Consider the following 15,135-nt stretch of genomic DNA (forward strand, 5'->3'; position numbering starts at 1 on the left):
TAAAAGATGAGTAGGGACATTGGTAATAAGTATTAAAATTATAGTTAGGGTTAGGTTCTTAAATAGGTAGATTTTATGAGTAAAGAGATTAAATCAACCTGACCATTTACGGCTCTTCTTATTTCTAATATTCTGGGTTCAGCTTTCTATCCTTATTATTACTTAAATATGATTCAATTATTGGAATATCTTTTCTATTAAGTTTCCCTAGCCTACTGTTTATTCTATTTGTCAATGATAATGATGAAGCGCGCTCACGGCTCAAGTGATCCCCACTACGAACTCGACTACGTGACCGAGTAGAAGGGGGGCATCCGTTGCATGATTTCGTTACATAGCAATTCGCATGAAACGAACTTACCCTACAGTGTGTAAAGAAGTTTCACTTCAAAAACAGTTTACGAATCTACGTGACGTAATGTACGAAACATTAGCGTTTTCACGTTCACACAACACCATACCACTTCAACGACTTAAGTGGCCAGACTAAAGCGTGAAAATAACATTCTATCGGGTTGTTCGGAAAGTCATTTCGTTTTTTCCCGACAGAGGATTTAATTGTATTCTTTTGCACCCAACTTCACATTGAAGCCGTATAATTTTTATATGCTTTGAGAGCTCATATAGCAAGGCTTGTGTGTGAAAAATTCCAATTAATTCTACGCAGTAGTTTTTGGTTGGTGCCCTTTTAAATATGGAGAGCGATAAGCAGCATTTTCGACATATCTTACTGTTTTACTACAGAAAGGGTAAAAATGCTGTTCAAGCCAGAAAGAAATTGACTGATGTGTATGGAGAAGGTGTGTTGACAGTACGCCAGTGCCAGAACTGGTTCGCTAAATTTCGATCCGGCAATTTTGATGTCGAAGATGCACCACGTTCGGGAAGGCCGGTTGAAGCTGATAAAGACGCGATAAAGGCATTAGTTGATGTGAACCGGCGAATAACAACACGTGAGATCGGATTGAGGTTAAATTTATCAAATTCAACAGTTTATGACCACTTGAAAGGCCTGGGATTATCCTCGAAGCTCGATGTATGGGTTCCCCATGTTCTCACAGAGAGAAATCTGTGTCGCCGCATTGACGTCTGCGATTCGCTTCTCAAACGTCACGAAAATGATCCGTTTTTGAAGCGCATCATCACTGGGGACGAAAAATGGGTTGTATACAACAACGTCAAACGCAAGAGGTCATGGAGCAAAAAAGATGAACCGGCTCAAACCATTTCCAAAGCCGATATTCACCAAAAAAAGGTGATGCTGTCTGTTTGGTGGGATTTTAAAGGAATCGTTTTTTTTGAGCTTTTACCGGATAACACAACGATTAATTCGGAAGTCTACTGTCATCAGCTGGACAAACTGAATGATGCACTTCAACAGAAAAGGTCAGAACTAATCAACAGGAAAGGTGTAGTGTTTCACCAAGACAACGCGAGACCTCACACAAGTTTGGTCACTCGCCAAAAGCTTTTACAGCTTGAATGGGATACAATGCTACACCCACCATATTCTCCAGACCTGGCACCATCGGATTATTATTTGTTCCGGTCACTCCAAAATTTTTTAGACGGTAAAACCTTCACCTCAAATGAGGAGGTCAAAAACCTCCTCGATCAGTTTTTTGCCAGCAAAGACCAAAAATTTTATGAGCGTGGAATTATGCTACTACCAGAAAGATGGCAAAAGGTGTTGGACCAGAACGGTCAATATATAATTTAATAAAGTATTTGTTTATTATACGAAAACTGTCTTTCCTTTCCACAAAAAAAACGAAATGACTTTCCGAACAACCCTATAGATGGCCCGCTCTTGTCAATGGGAATATACATCATTTTGTACATGATGTAGGATAACAATTTTCAATTTATGTGACATCAAATTAGTTGAAGTAGCAAAGCAAATGATGCGGCTACCGCCGGCAATATTGGGGTAGCGGTTGTTTTCAATTGTATTCGATGCAACAAACAAATGACTGTCATATTACTTTAACAAATTTTTAACTATACGCCCGGCTGAATAGTTAGCCAATAAAAACTGAAGGACGTATAGCACCGTAACGGTCTTCCTTATGGTACCTAGTGGGGAGTATAAGACATTTGTTTGACGTTTGAAAGGCGTTTGACAAGAACTAAAACATATTTTAGTATCTGAAATATATCTGATACTTTAAATTATAAGTTCGAGAAGCAAACAAACTAGATTGCTTTCTGTTTAGTCCTGTTCTAACTGTTATTATCGTATTCAAAATGTTATCTTTCACATTTTTGTTTATAACAAAAGGAGAACAATTTTTCTCAGAAAAGCTATGCACTTTCCAGGGTAGTAATATAATTTTTGTACATAAATTGAAACTTAAACATCCCTAATCCTAGAACAAACAAAATAGCTCAAACCCCAATCTCCTATAGCAAATTATTGTTTGCAGACTGCTGTATACATATTTCGTATTATACAGTGTCTGTAGGTTACAATATGTATTGTAAATAAAAACAGCACCCTTGGGGCTTTAAGCATATCTCTTTACTAACTTGTTCTGCATTCTTTACTTTTCAGAAACAACTTTCTCGTTCTGCACTAACAGTTCAAGTCAAAATTCCATTGCTATGTTTCGATCATCAGCAACTGTCATTTATTCGTGAAAAGTACCTATGCCCGATGATCACTTGCACATGTACCACTTTCTTGCCTTGCTTGTTTTCAATATTACCCCGATAGCCACTCGTGATGATCATGAATGGATCAGACGATTTTGAAAACAAATTTGGATCAAATTTGAAACATATGATCTACATTCAATGAATAAAAGTATATACTAGTAAATAAATGATCAAATTTAGGAATTAAAAATCAGTAAACCAGTTGTTGAATTTTTGCGACAAACTATTTACGTAAAATAGCTGTCATATTTACTAAATTTCTTTCTAAATAAGTATGAGCGCAATATAACGTCATATGAACGATATTTCATGTATTCATACATTTACAAAAATTATCTGTAATTTTATGACGACATTACATGAAGAAAAGTTTATGCAAAAAAAATGAATTATTACGATTATACACAAAATTGCATAAACATGCCATAATATTTATGAAGAAAAAAAAGTGATTTCAATTATTAAATCTTTACACCAAATTTACATCACATAAATTGTAAATTTGTTGTAAACTTTTGGTAAATTAAATAAAATAAAACGTCTGACTTGAACAACCGACAGACAGACCGCCGGGTTAATTTCTCGAATTTACAGACATAAAGACAATTTTGTTCTTCAGTCATCAGTTTTCGGTTACACTTTAACGCAATAAGTTGTCACGGAAATTTAAAAAGTGTTGGTTGTTATCCAATAAGTTACAGTTTTCAAAAATGTGAGTTACAAAATACATACATTAGGTATATCGTCTCAATAATAACTTCATGTTATAAAATAATCTTTTCTTTTAGTTATTATTAAACATAAGACTCTGGAATTTTGTTAAAGCGTTAGTATAGCTTTTCAAAAGCATCACTAATGCAAGCTAATAATTCAAGTAATCAAGACCTAGTCTATGAAGATCTAACAAATATATATTCAGTAGAGAAGCTGGATATTATCAACCACATATAATCCAGAATCCAGGAAAACATTAATAATACTACAACATCCTCGTACTTTTGAAGAGAAGATGTTAAAATCATTGTCAAATATGGAGTAAGTTTTGTCAGAAGATTTGGGCAATTTTATATCACTTCAAAGAAAATGAACACAGAAAAACAGTGACAGTGAATATGATATACCAAAAATTAATATATAACCCTTATATATACATAGATTCATATTAACATATTTTTTATAAATTAATCATTTTTATATTCTTTTTGTTAAAACCATAGGTATAATATGTTTCATATAATTTCATAATATACTTTAAAAATGTAAAAGGAATTTATATAAAACATTAATTCTACAATATTTTTTTTGTATATGTATGTAGCTACTGTATAACGTAATACTAATAAATACGAAAATAATTGATTAAAATATTTTAATTGTATACAGTTTGCTAATTTATTTCAAACAATATATAATGAATTGTATAAAATATTACATACAATTGTAAATACAATTCATTATAAATACTTTGAAATAAGCATTTTAGCAAAATGATGTGTACGATTAAAAAATATTAATTAATTATTTTCAAATATGTATATACCTTTCAATTTTTTTACCGTCAATTATTTACCATCATATCATGAGTTAAAATTTATCTAAATATGATGAGAAACATTGCTGCATGTAGTACAGTAAATCTTGCCCTCATATGTGCCTCATAGGTTTCTTCATTTCAATGTCTTAAATGGTATGTCTATTTTACGTAAATTACGAAAGTAATTCAATTTACGAAAAGTTGTCTTCGTGTTTAGTATTCGTTTGACTCATGAAATGCAGACAATATGTTACAAATTTTTACGTTCACAAGGTGAGCAACCTTTACACATGTCGTGATGATACGAATAGTAAATTTTTCGTAAATATGAAGTAAATGTGGCTATCGGGGTATTTACACTTTTATTCTATTTTTACTATACAAATTAATGCAAATAAATCCAATCACACTAGAACCTACACTTCAGTGTATCAGCGTGAGTTTTAAGTGACTCCACGGCACTCCACGTCGGTACGTAACGTGGACTGGTAGTTTACAACGTGAGACAGTCGCTCTTGCGTTAGACTTCGTACGTTTTATACGTGACAGCAATGGTGAATGTGGGCTTGAATACGAATGAATAAAGGTCGTATAATGGGGAAATTTGCCCTTGTATGTATGATGCTCATTGTGACTTAATTTGTTTGAAAATTGTAATCATAGCTACAATAAAAAATACTAGATTCAATAAAGTGGCGTATCTACTATAAAATACTGCAAAAGTATATAATCTCAATTGTCAAGGAGTGAATGAATAATTTCACTTCTTCATTTTCCAGTTATCCTGAGAAAATTTGTATTACAAGGGTGGATTCAGAAACATTGGGGGGGGGGGGATTCAGTTTATCTTAAAATTAGAAAGTTGTTATTTGGAATAGGATAAGGTTCTCTGTTAAAAATAATAAAAATAGAGATCCATTCACAAGACAAGTATATATGTTACGTAGTTCAATTTAAATTTGGCATAACGTGCATAATAGAAATAGAACGGTCATTGTTGTGATAGAACGATCATCATCATCATCATGAGATTGTCAGTCCTAAGACTGGTTGGACATGTACCTCCACTCTTTCCTATCCTGAGCTAAACTTCGCATTTCCCTAAAACTAGAACAGCCCACATCCGTAACTATTTGCGAACAGTAGTCTAATCTAGGTCTACCTCTACCCCTCCTAACTCCTGTTTCTGCCTCTAATATGTCTCTGACTAGACCTTCATGCCTAAGAAGGTGTCCTACCAACCTATCTCGCCTATTTTTTATTGACTTCCATAGAGTCCTCCTATTCTTTCCAATACCTCTTCATTTCTAACCTTTTCTATCCACGATATCCTCATCATCCGCCTATTACACCACATTTCGAACGCTTCTAACCTTTTTTTTTCCGCCGCGCCCACTGTCCATGTTTCGCATCCGTATAATGCTGCGCTCCAAACATACACCTTTAACAACCTTTTTCGAATTTCTAAATTAACCGTTCGCGAACATAGAAGTGACTTCTTTTTATTAAAGGCGACACGACCCTGCGCTATCCTCTGCTTTATATCCCTACTACTCCTTCCATCCTGACTTATCTGACTTCCTAGGTATCTAAAATCGGCCACTTCTTTTAATTTTCGTCTCCTATCTTAGAAGAACGATACTGACGACAAAATTACGAGGCAAATGCTACACGGTGACAATGTGGCCCAAGCGGCCGAACATATCTTTGACTAATAAAACTTGTATAATTAAATGTAGCCTGAAAATATTAAAAGAAGTTAATCTTTGTAAGTTCAAACGCGCTGCGTTATGTAAAATTCAAATACTTTCAATTGAAAACATAAATGACACTTTTGTATAGTGTTATTTTGTCATTTGAAAATGTTGAAACTCACATTTGTATTGTTATGTTTGCTTCTTGTATTGAGGAGAAAATTTTCTAATTCAATTTTTTTCACGCAACATTTTTGAAAGTTACATGGATGTTACGTATGATTTGGATTGAACGATACACTAAAGTGTAAGTTCTAGTGTGATTGGATTTATTTACATTAATTAGCATAGTGAAGATAGAATAAAACTGTAAAGGATATTGAAAACAGGCGAGGCAAGAAAGTGGTACATGTGCAAGAGATTATCGGGCATCGGTACTTTTCATGAGTAAATGACTGTTGCCGATTATCAAAACGAAGCAAGGGAATTTTGACCTGAACTGAATGTAGAAGCAGAAAGCTTTTCTAAAAAGTAACAGAACGCAGAACAAGTTCCTAAAGCCTCAAGGGTGCTATTTTCATTTACAATATATGTTGAAACCTATACACACTGTATAATACGAAATATGTATACAGCAGTCTGCAAACAATAATTTACCAAGATTAAGTATGTTTTAGTTTCAATTTCTTTACAAAAATTGCATAACTACCCTGATAAGTGCAAAGCTTTTCATTTTATAAACAAAAATGTGAAAGATAACATTTTGAATACGATAATAGCAGTTAGAACCGGACTAAACAATAAGTTATCTTGTTTGTTTGCTTCTCGAATTCATAATTTACAGTGTCCGGGTATATTTCGTCTATTTAAATGTGTTCTGTTTATTGTAAGTTGACTTTTGTACTTGAACGTAAACCCAAATGTCCCATCCTCTCTTCTAGATATCAGAAAATAAACCGTTAGGGTGGTATATGTTACGTCCTTCAGTTTTTACTGCTTGGCCATTCAGCTGGGTAGATTGTTAAAAATTTGTTAAAAAAAGTTTAGTAAACTGCGTAAAGACACCCTTAAAAGCTGGCGCTGACTCTACAATTATATCTTTCAGTATTGTTCAGTACACAACTATATATCGACTTCAATGTGTTTATTAGGAATAAGGTGCCAATCATTTGTTTGATGCCGCGAATACAATTGTAACAACCGCAACCCCAACATTGCTGCTGGCAGCCGCACCATGGTACTACTTCCGGTAGTTTGATGTCACATAAAATGAAAATTGGTATAGTACATCATGTATACAATGATGTTTGTTTCCATTGACTAAAGAGCGGGACATCTGGAATGTTACTTTCACACTTGAATCTGGCCACTTAAGACGTTGAAATGCTATGGGGTTGTGTGAGCGTGAAAACGCTAATTTTTCGTAGGTTACGTAAAAAATTCACGTTAACGTTCTACGTCACGTAGGTTCGCAAACTGTCTATTATAATATCAAATGGGGAATGTACATCAAACAAATGATAAGATTAGATTAGGTTAAAAAATACGGATTCAAGCAGAAAGAATGGAAAATCGGAAATAACTAATGTCATCCACGGTCTAACTTTATATAAGTTAATATTGAAGGAAATATCACTATATTAGAGGTTAGGATTTTGTTAAAGTTAACATCCGTTTTCTTGGCCATTCTTGTTGAAGTATTTATACATACTTTTAACCTCAGTTTCCTTAGTTTCAATAAATTTCTGTTGTGGAAACGCAACAATTGTTTCACCAAATATTGGGTTCATCAGGTGATTTTATCAAATCATTATTATGTTTCCACAATAAAAATATTTTGAAACTAACGTAAATGTTTTTAGTAGGGTATATAGTTTCAACCATCAATCATATTTGTCATAGCTGAAAACTGATATTAAGAGATGCATTTACCGGACGTGACATTTTTTTTATACCGTTGATAGTTAAGGCCCTTAAGATTCATATTTAGGTTCTCGTAAACAACTTAACTAATATGGACTAACGATAAAAAATTATATTTATTGGCTAAACTTCATTAATGAGAGTTAGTAATAAAATAAAAAAAAAATGTTTTAGTCAATAGTAAATTAAAAAAGAAATGATCGAATTATTTGCAGTTTTTAACGCATTCTTATAAGAAAATAATATAAACTAATTCAGTGATTTATCAGCCTTCTATTTTATGAATACCTAGGTAGCCTTCAAAAACGTCTAGCTTTTTATGTGATAGAGAGTTAATTGCAACAAGTAGATTACGTTTCAAAAAGATATAAAGCAATTTTTTGACTTCAGCTTAAGTAAGAAAAGGAAAATAGACAAAAAATAAATTCAGGTGATTTGGTTAAAGATTTCGTGGTGACTGATTGCTTGACAGAGAAGTGCTTCCGTTCGAGCTTCATAATCCTTTAAAATGAACCCCAACTATAGGAAGTGTTCACCAACTTAATGACAAGAAGTAAACCATGAAAATGAAGTTAATTATATTATTAACCCATAGTTTAATCAAGGGAATAAAGAATAAGTTTATTACGAATTGTATGGGCTTCCAAGGCGATATATTTCCATTTATTCAAAAGCTTCTAGGTCATACATAAACGATTTTGCAAATTATCGCTGACTATTAAATATTTTCTCACACAGACGTTTATATATGAAAACAGAAAGTCAGTAAGTTCTTTATTATCTCAAAAATACTGATACGGTGATTTTAAGAGTATAAAATATAACTACCATTTATATGTAACTGCAAAATTTTAAGGGGAAATGTAGAAGGGGATCGGAAGCATAGCTTTTGGCGTATTTCACTTGCAGTGACGTACACAGTCGTGCAAATCATTAGCTTTCTGCACTCCATACAAAAAATTGAAATTTAACTATACGGAAGAAGTGAACATAACTCAGAAGGTACTCAAAGGTGCCTCATTGAGTCCAACCTTCTTTTCATTGTTTATATCAGGCATTCCACAATTCTTTCTCAGAAAAGGTCAGTATAAAATGGAAAAACAAATGAATGTATTATTTACTAACGATCTAATTGTATTCGCAGAAAATGTGATGAATATGAAAGGCAAGTTATTCACGTTGAAAAAATACTGTTATTAATCAATTTGAAGTCAACGCATCTGAATACAAAATCGTGGTAGTCAGAAGGGGTAGTAATGTTGCTAAAACAATCTGCTTCGATTAGATGGGAAAGAGTTGAATGTGGTCAAAAGATATACATACCTAGGTATCCCATTTAGCTCTTTAGGACTTTTAGGTCGAGCTACGTAATATTTGTACAGCAAGGTAATCACAGTAATAAATTCGATTTGAAAACCAATGACAGCTGCAAGACTAAATAACTGGGAAGCAAGGAGTGAACTGTTTGAGGCTGTGGTTTCGCCGGCTGTACGAGATCGGTGTATGTGGCCTTAGACGTGGAAAAACAACATAAATTGCAGATTATGTTTTTTGAAAAGTTACAGTTACCCTTGTGCACTCCTGAGTATATGATAAGAACAGAAACGGGCACGTATAGTCTTAGCATCCAGGAAATTAAAAGAGCCTCCCGCTAACGGTCACAGCATCAGTGTGTAAAGCCAAATGTCCCGGATTCGATATCCGGCGAGTGTGACAGCGGCAACAATTTTTCTCGTTAATTTGAGGTAACTTATAGTGGATAAAAATTAAATGAATTTTCACATTCGTACTTAAAAGAACATTATCATACATTAAGAAAAACATACAAATGGTAAACAATAGATAAATATGAATACAAGGAAACAGATAATAAGCAGAACTGATTCGCAACATTGAAGTATTGGAATCAATTTATCGGAAGAAGATGAACTAAAGGAATACATACGAGGTCTGTTCAAAAAGTATCACGAATTTTGTGTATTTTCAAAAATTATTTATTTATTCATGAATATCTATTTTATCCCCTTCAAAGTAATCAACACCAGATATTATACATTTTTACCAGCGCTTTTTTCCAATTCTCTAAGCACTTCAAAAAATAACTTTTTAATTTTTTTTCTTTATCTCCTTAATCGTAGCGTAGCCTCGTCCTTTCATGGGCCTCTTCAGTTTCGGGAATAAGAAAAAGATGGGCAGGGGGCAGATCTGGGAAAACGGTGACTGCGGTATTATAAGTGTTGTTTCTGGCCAATAATTCGCGCACAAGCAACGATGTGTGAGCAGGGACGTTATTATGGTACAAAAGCTAATTTCTGTTCTTCCACAAATCCGAGCGTATCGGGCGGATTGCTTCACGCAAATTGCGCATAACTTCCAGGTAATATTCCTCGTTGACCGTTCTACCCTGTGGCAAGAACTCATGATGCACTACGCCCCTGCTGGCTCGCACGGCAGCTTTCATTGGAATGATTAAGCTTTAATTGCCACCTCATAACATAAACTCATGATTTGTCACCAGTTTTGTCCAACAGTTCCTTACCAATGCTAATGCGATGCTGTTTTTGGTCGAAATTAAGCACTTTTGGTATGAATTTCGCGACGACCCGTCTCATGTCCAAATCATTGATAAAAATCGAATGGTAGAAGCGAATCGATATTTTTAGGTCCTCAGAAACTTCTCTAACGGTGATTCGACGATTAGCCAATGCCAGTTTCTTCACTTCGTCAATGTTTGGGCCCTCTGTGAACATTTTGTGCCACCGATAAACGTTGCTTCAGTCTAACGTAACTTCACCATATGCCACAGTCAACATTCGGAATGCGTGCGCGCACTTAATTTTGTTTTTAACACAAAATTTGATACAGATTCTTTGATCCATTTTTTTGAATAGACAAAAATCGAAAACCAGCCAAAACGCATGCAAGCAAAGAAGCTGTCAAAAATTAACTGAATATTGAAAATGAACTTGTCGGTATAAGTGAGGGACATGAGTACCAACATAACGACACAAAAAAATCGAAAACCGAATATAAGTGACCGGCGGAAATTCAAAATTTGCGATACTTTTTGAACAGACCTTGAATTAGCACAAGAGAATAAGATTGTTGAGGCTGTCGTGGCTTCTCTATTTAATAAAGATAAGATTAGAGTAGCATATCATATTCATGCAGTGATTATTATATGTTATAAAATCATAAAATGTATAAAAATATGAAGGTAAAGAATATTTAAAATACAAACTACCTTTACCAATAATTAGCATATATGCTCAACTAAAAATGAACTAAGAATTAATAAGTTTCTGAGAATAAAATACAAAAATATGTCGTGTCGGACATAAACGAATTTTGGACAATTTGTTACTGAAGTGAGAAGGAAAATCTGCAACATGTATTTCAGTTCTGCCCTATAGTTTATCTAACAACAATGTTACGCTTGTTTTATCTTCTATTTCATAGGAAATTATCTAAAATTGCGTTCCCTTATGTTAAACGAGTATGTAACACATTAACTATTATACACATATTAACAGCAGTTACAGATTATAGTTTAGTTCTATTATTTTAGTAATGAAACAATGTTTTTTCAAGAAGACCATAAATATTGCGCAAATTGTTGAAGGCTATGGTTTAAATGACAATTAAGATCTATCTATTTCTTTTTATGTAGTAATTTGCTTGTTTCTTTTTAGTAACCTGTAAATCTATACCACATCTTTTTATTGACATATTTGTATACAAAGTAGGATATTAGGTTTGTATAAAATTTCGGTAATATTTAGATAAGAAATTAATTTTCTATTTTTTCAAGTATAATGTCTCTGCTCAATATATAGTGGCAGTACCACAAGACATGCTTTACATCTTGACTGTGGTATCTACACAGACACATTGAAGAACTAATTAAAAGTAACCAAAAGAGATATTCTTCCATATTATGATGGTAAGCCCTGAGTTAATAAATAATAACAATTACTTCACGTTTTTGATTTGTTTCGTTTTATTTTTGGAAAAATACTATTTGAAGCAGAGGCAGAAACAGGAGTTAGGAGGGGTAGAGGTAGACCTAGATTAGATTACTGTTCGGAAATAGTTAAGGATGTGGGTTGTTATAGTTTTAGGGAAATGCGAAGTTTAGCTCAGGATAGGAAAGAGTGGAGGTACGTGTCCAACCAGTCTTAGGACTGACGACCTTATGATGATGATGACTAATTGATANAAGGCCCAATAATTTGCCATTCATGGGCCAGTTTCCAAACCCTATATGGGATGGAGGGACTTCGTAAAAGAACGATGAGGATCCATGGGGAAAGGTTTATAAAATATGCAGAGGAAGGCGTAACACTATAACATGGGGAAGTATCAAGATTGATAGGGTATCTACCCTATCATTCAATGAAACGGCCAACGCCCTACTGACCTCTCTTTTTCCCGTCGATAACGATCATTCTTTCATTATGATAGAAACATCTCACCACCGGGAATTTCAATGGGATGAACTGGATACAGCTGCAAGTTCTATTACTTGTGGTAAGGCGGGTGGAATAGATGGAGTCTGTCTCGAAATGGTCCGCGCGATATGGCGATGCTGCCTGGTACATCTGTTGAACCTAATGAATACATGCCTAAAGGAAGAAGTATTCATCAAGAGCTGGAAAGTAGGAAAACTGGTCCTGCTTTTAAAGTCACCGGATAAGAACAAATCAGACCCCTCTTCATACCGACCAATCTGCCTATTACCATCTATGGGCAAATTATTAGAGAGATTGTTAATACAACGAATTATGGCTCCACTAAAAACAAATGTACAGACGATGAATGGATGTTTGTGAAATCTGTGTGAATCGGTCAGATGCTAAGTACGTGTTAGGAATCTTTATAGACTTCAAAGGAGCCTTTGATAACATTAGATGGCCCATAATCTTAGACAAACTAAAGGAACTTGGATGTACCGAATATAATATGTGGCTTAATTATTTCGACAACATTTGTCCCCTTATCATCGGGCGTTGAAACTGTTCAGAGAGAAATTAACCGAGGCTGTCCCAAGGCTCTATTTGTGGTTCATACTTTTGGAACTTACTAATGGACGAACTTTTATATAAACTAGAATCTGCTGGGGCCAGATTCGCTGCATTTGCGGACGATCTGGTCCTACTCGTTGGAGGGGACAGCAGAAGAGAAATAGAGAATAATGGGACGGCTCTAGTTGCAACAGATAAGGAATGGGGTGTAAACGTAGGAGTTGAGGTTTCCTCCTCCAAAACTGTTGCATTATGGTTAAAGGGACATTTATCCCACACACGTCCCCCAAACATACGATTAGGGGAAAAAAGCATAAAATTAGTTAAGTGCCTAAGGTACCTTGGAATCTATATAGGAGAACGGATGAATCACAGAGACCACTTCTTAAAACTAAGGGATAAACTAGTTAGCACAGTAGGGTGCTTGTTAAGAATTATGAGAGTAGATTGGGAGCTTAACAAAAAATCCCGCGGAATTATATATCGCTACCTGTTCACATCATGTGCTCTATATGGGGCCGGTGGCCTACTTGAAGTCATGCAGTTAGGTTATATCAAACAATTACTCAATAGATGTCAAAGAGTAACATTATACGGCTGCCTTAAAGTGTGCAGAACGGTATCGACGGAGGCAATGCAGGTTCTCATGGGGGAATTACCCTGAGACTTACAGTTCTATGGGAGAGGCATTAAATACCGAATCAAAAAAGGACTTACCTTGGGTGATCTGGATCTTATTACACCAGAAGAAATATCCCATCTAAGTAGTAAAGACCTGGACGCGCTATTGACGTGGCGACTGATGTCGCGCTGGCAAACCAGATGGGACACCAGTAGCAAAGGTAGAATCCTATACAATTACATGCCGGCGGTAACAACTTCAAAAGAAAAACCTTGGATTGATCCTACCCTCTACACTAACTTTCTACTTACGGGTTATGGAAGCTTTAACAAACACCTCCACAATCGAGGACTGGCACAATCTCCCCTTTGTATATGTGGTGAAACAGAGGATTACTATCATATCGTAGGGTGTTGTCCTCTATATGATGATCTAAGAGATTTACATGCCATGGGTATTACAGTATCTGAAGAAGGCCTACTTGATCTGAGTGGAGTGGTGGCCAATGAAGGTAATTTCAAGGCTTTTACATTATTCGCTTCTCAAGTGTTCCCAAGAAGATTGCTTCTCCTTCAATAAAGAATTACAGCATTAACCATCAATCCAACATCTATTATCAATATAATAACTTATCTTTCTGTGCTGCGTTGAAATATGCTGTGGGTCGTTGGCATTCACCAGCCGTTTTTACAAATCACCTTCCCTTCACTCGTTGTATTCCCAGTGAACGTAATTGTTCCATACCTTGTGTTGTAAACGCAGGGGCCGTGAAAGCGTAGATGTGAGCGTAATTAACGGCTTGGGGCTGGCGATCCCACGTACCCGAGCTGGCCTACCAGTGCCGGAGTTGCAAGTAATCCAACTGGGAGGAGTAGCTTTGTTACTCCGAACATCCAACCAGTGATGCTGACTGGTACTACGGGAGGATCAGAGGTTAGATTCGTAGTGGCAGTGGTTGACCCCGCACGCTGGGGGAGAGATGGCACACTAGTATCATCTGCTTTTGTGCTACATCAACGAGTGAGCGGCGTTCCGCTCGGGTACCAGGCCTGCTAAGCTTGGTAGGGATTAGATAGGTCCCGCCCGCACCAGAGGGTTCCAGATGGTCTTGCTAACCAAATGGAAGGACCTGGTAGCGGTGACATAGTCATCGCGCGCTGATTGAGCGTATCTCAATCCCACGCCCATGGGGGCCGTGGTGGATAGACTACCTAGTAGGAATCACCACGTTAAACTAAATAAACAGGGAATCTCCCCTTGGTTCGTCATTACAGTCCACCAGAAATGTACCTGTTATTTTTCTAATGGACTCCGTATAACAACCAAGGACACCCGTAATAATAACAAGACAATCAATTTATACACCGAACTCCCTGTTATCCCATCAGACTGCTCCCTCGAAAAAAATATAAAAACAAGTCACCAAATCTTCAACCCCTCAATTTAAACTACTTAAATAAAGAGACTTTAAACCTGACCGCAGCAGAACTCATGGGCATTAAGAACAAAATCGATACCGAAGAAGAAATAAAATTTTCAAAAATATAGGGTTGTTCGGAAAGTCATTTCGTTTTTTCCCGACAGAGGATTTAATTGTATTCTTTTGCACCCAACTTCACATTTAAGCCGTATAATTTTTATATGCTTTGAGAGCTCATATAGCAAGGCTTGTGTGTGAAA

At 35.5% G+C, this 15,135-nt stretch overlaps 1 protein-coding gene across 1 annotated transcript in view; it reads right to left on the minus strand.

Moving 5' to 3' along the window:
• Positions 1-14,523: 14,523 nt before the first annotated feature.
• LOC112906028 (DNA polymerase-like) overlaps positions 14,524-15,135 on the minus strand; it is a 20,473-nt gene continuing 19,861 nt past the window's right edge. Inside the window, exon 4 of the mRNA XM_025979583.1 lies at positions 14,524-14,666. Coding sequence (XP_025835368.1) covers positions 14,524-14,666 — 143 coding nt within the window. The remainder of the gene's footprint in view (positions 14,667-15,135) is intronic.

This window comes from Agrilus planipennis, unplaced genomic scaffold, assembly GCF_000699045.2.
Source record: "Agrilus planipennis isolate EAB-ADULT unplaced genomic scaffold, Apla_2.0 scaffold218, whole genome shotgun sequence".
Classification (NCBI taxonomy): Eukaryota; Metazoa; Arthropoda; class Insecta; order Coleoptera; family Buprestidae; genus Agrilus; species Agrilus planipennis.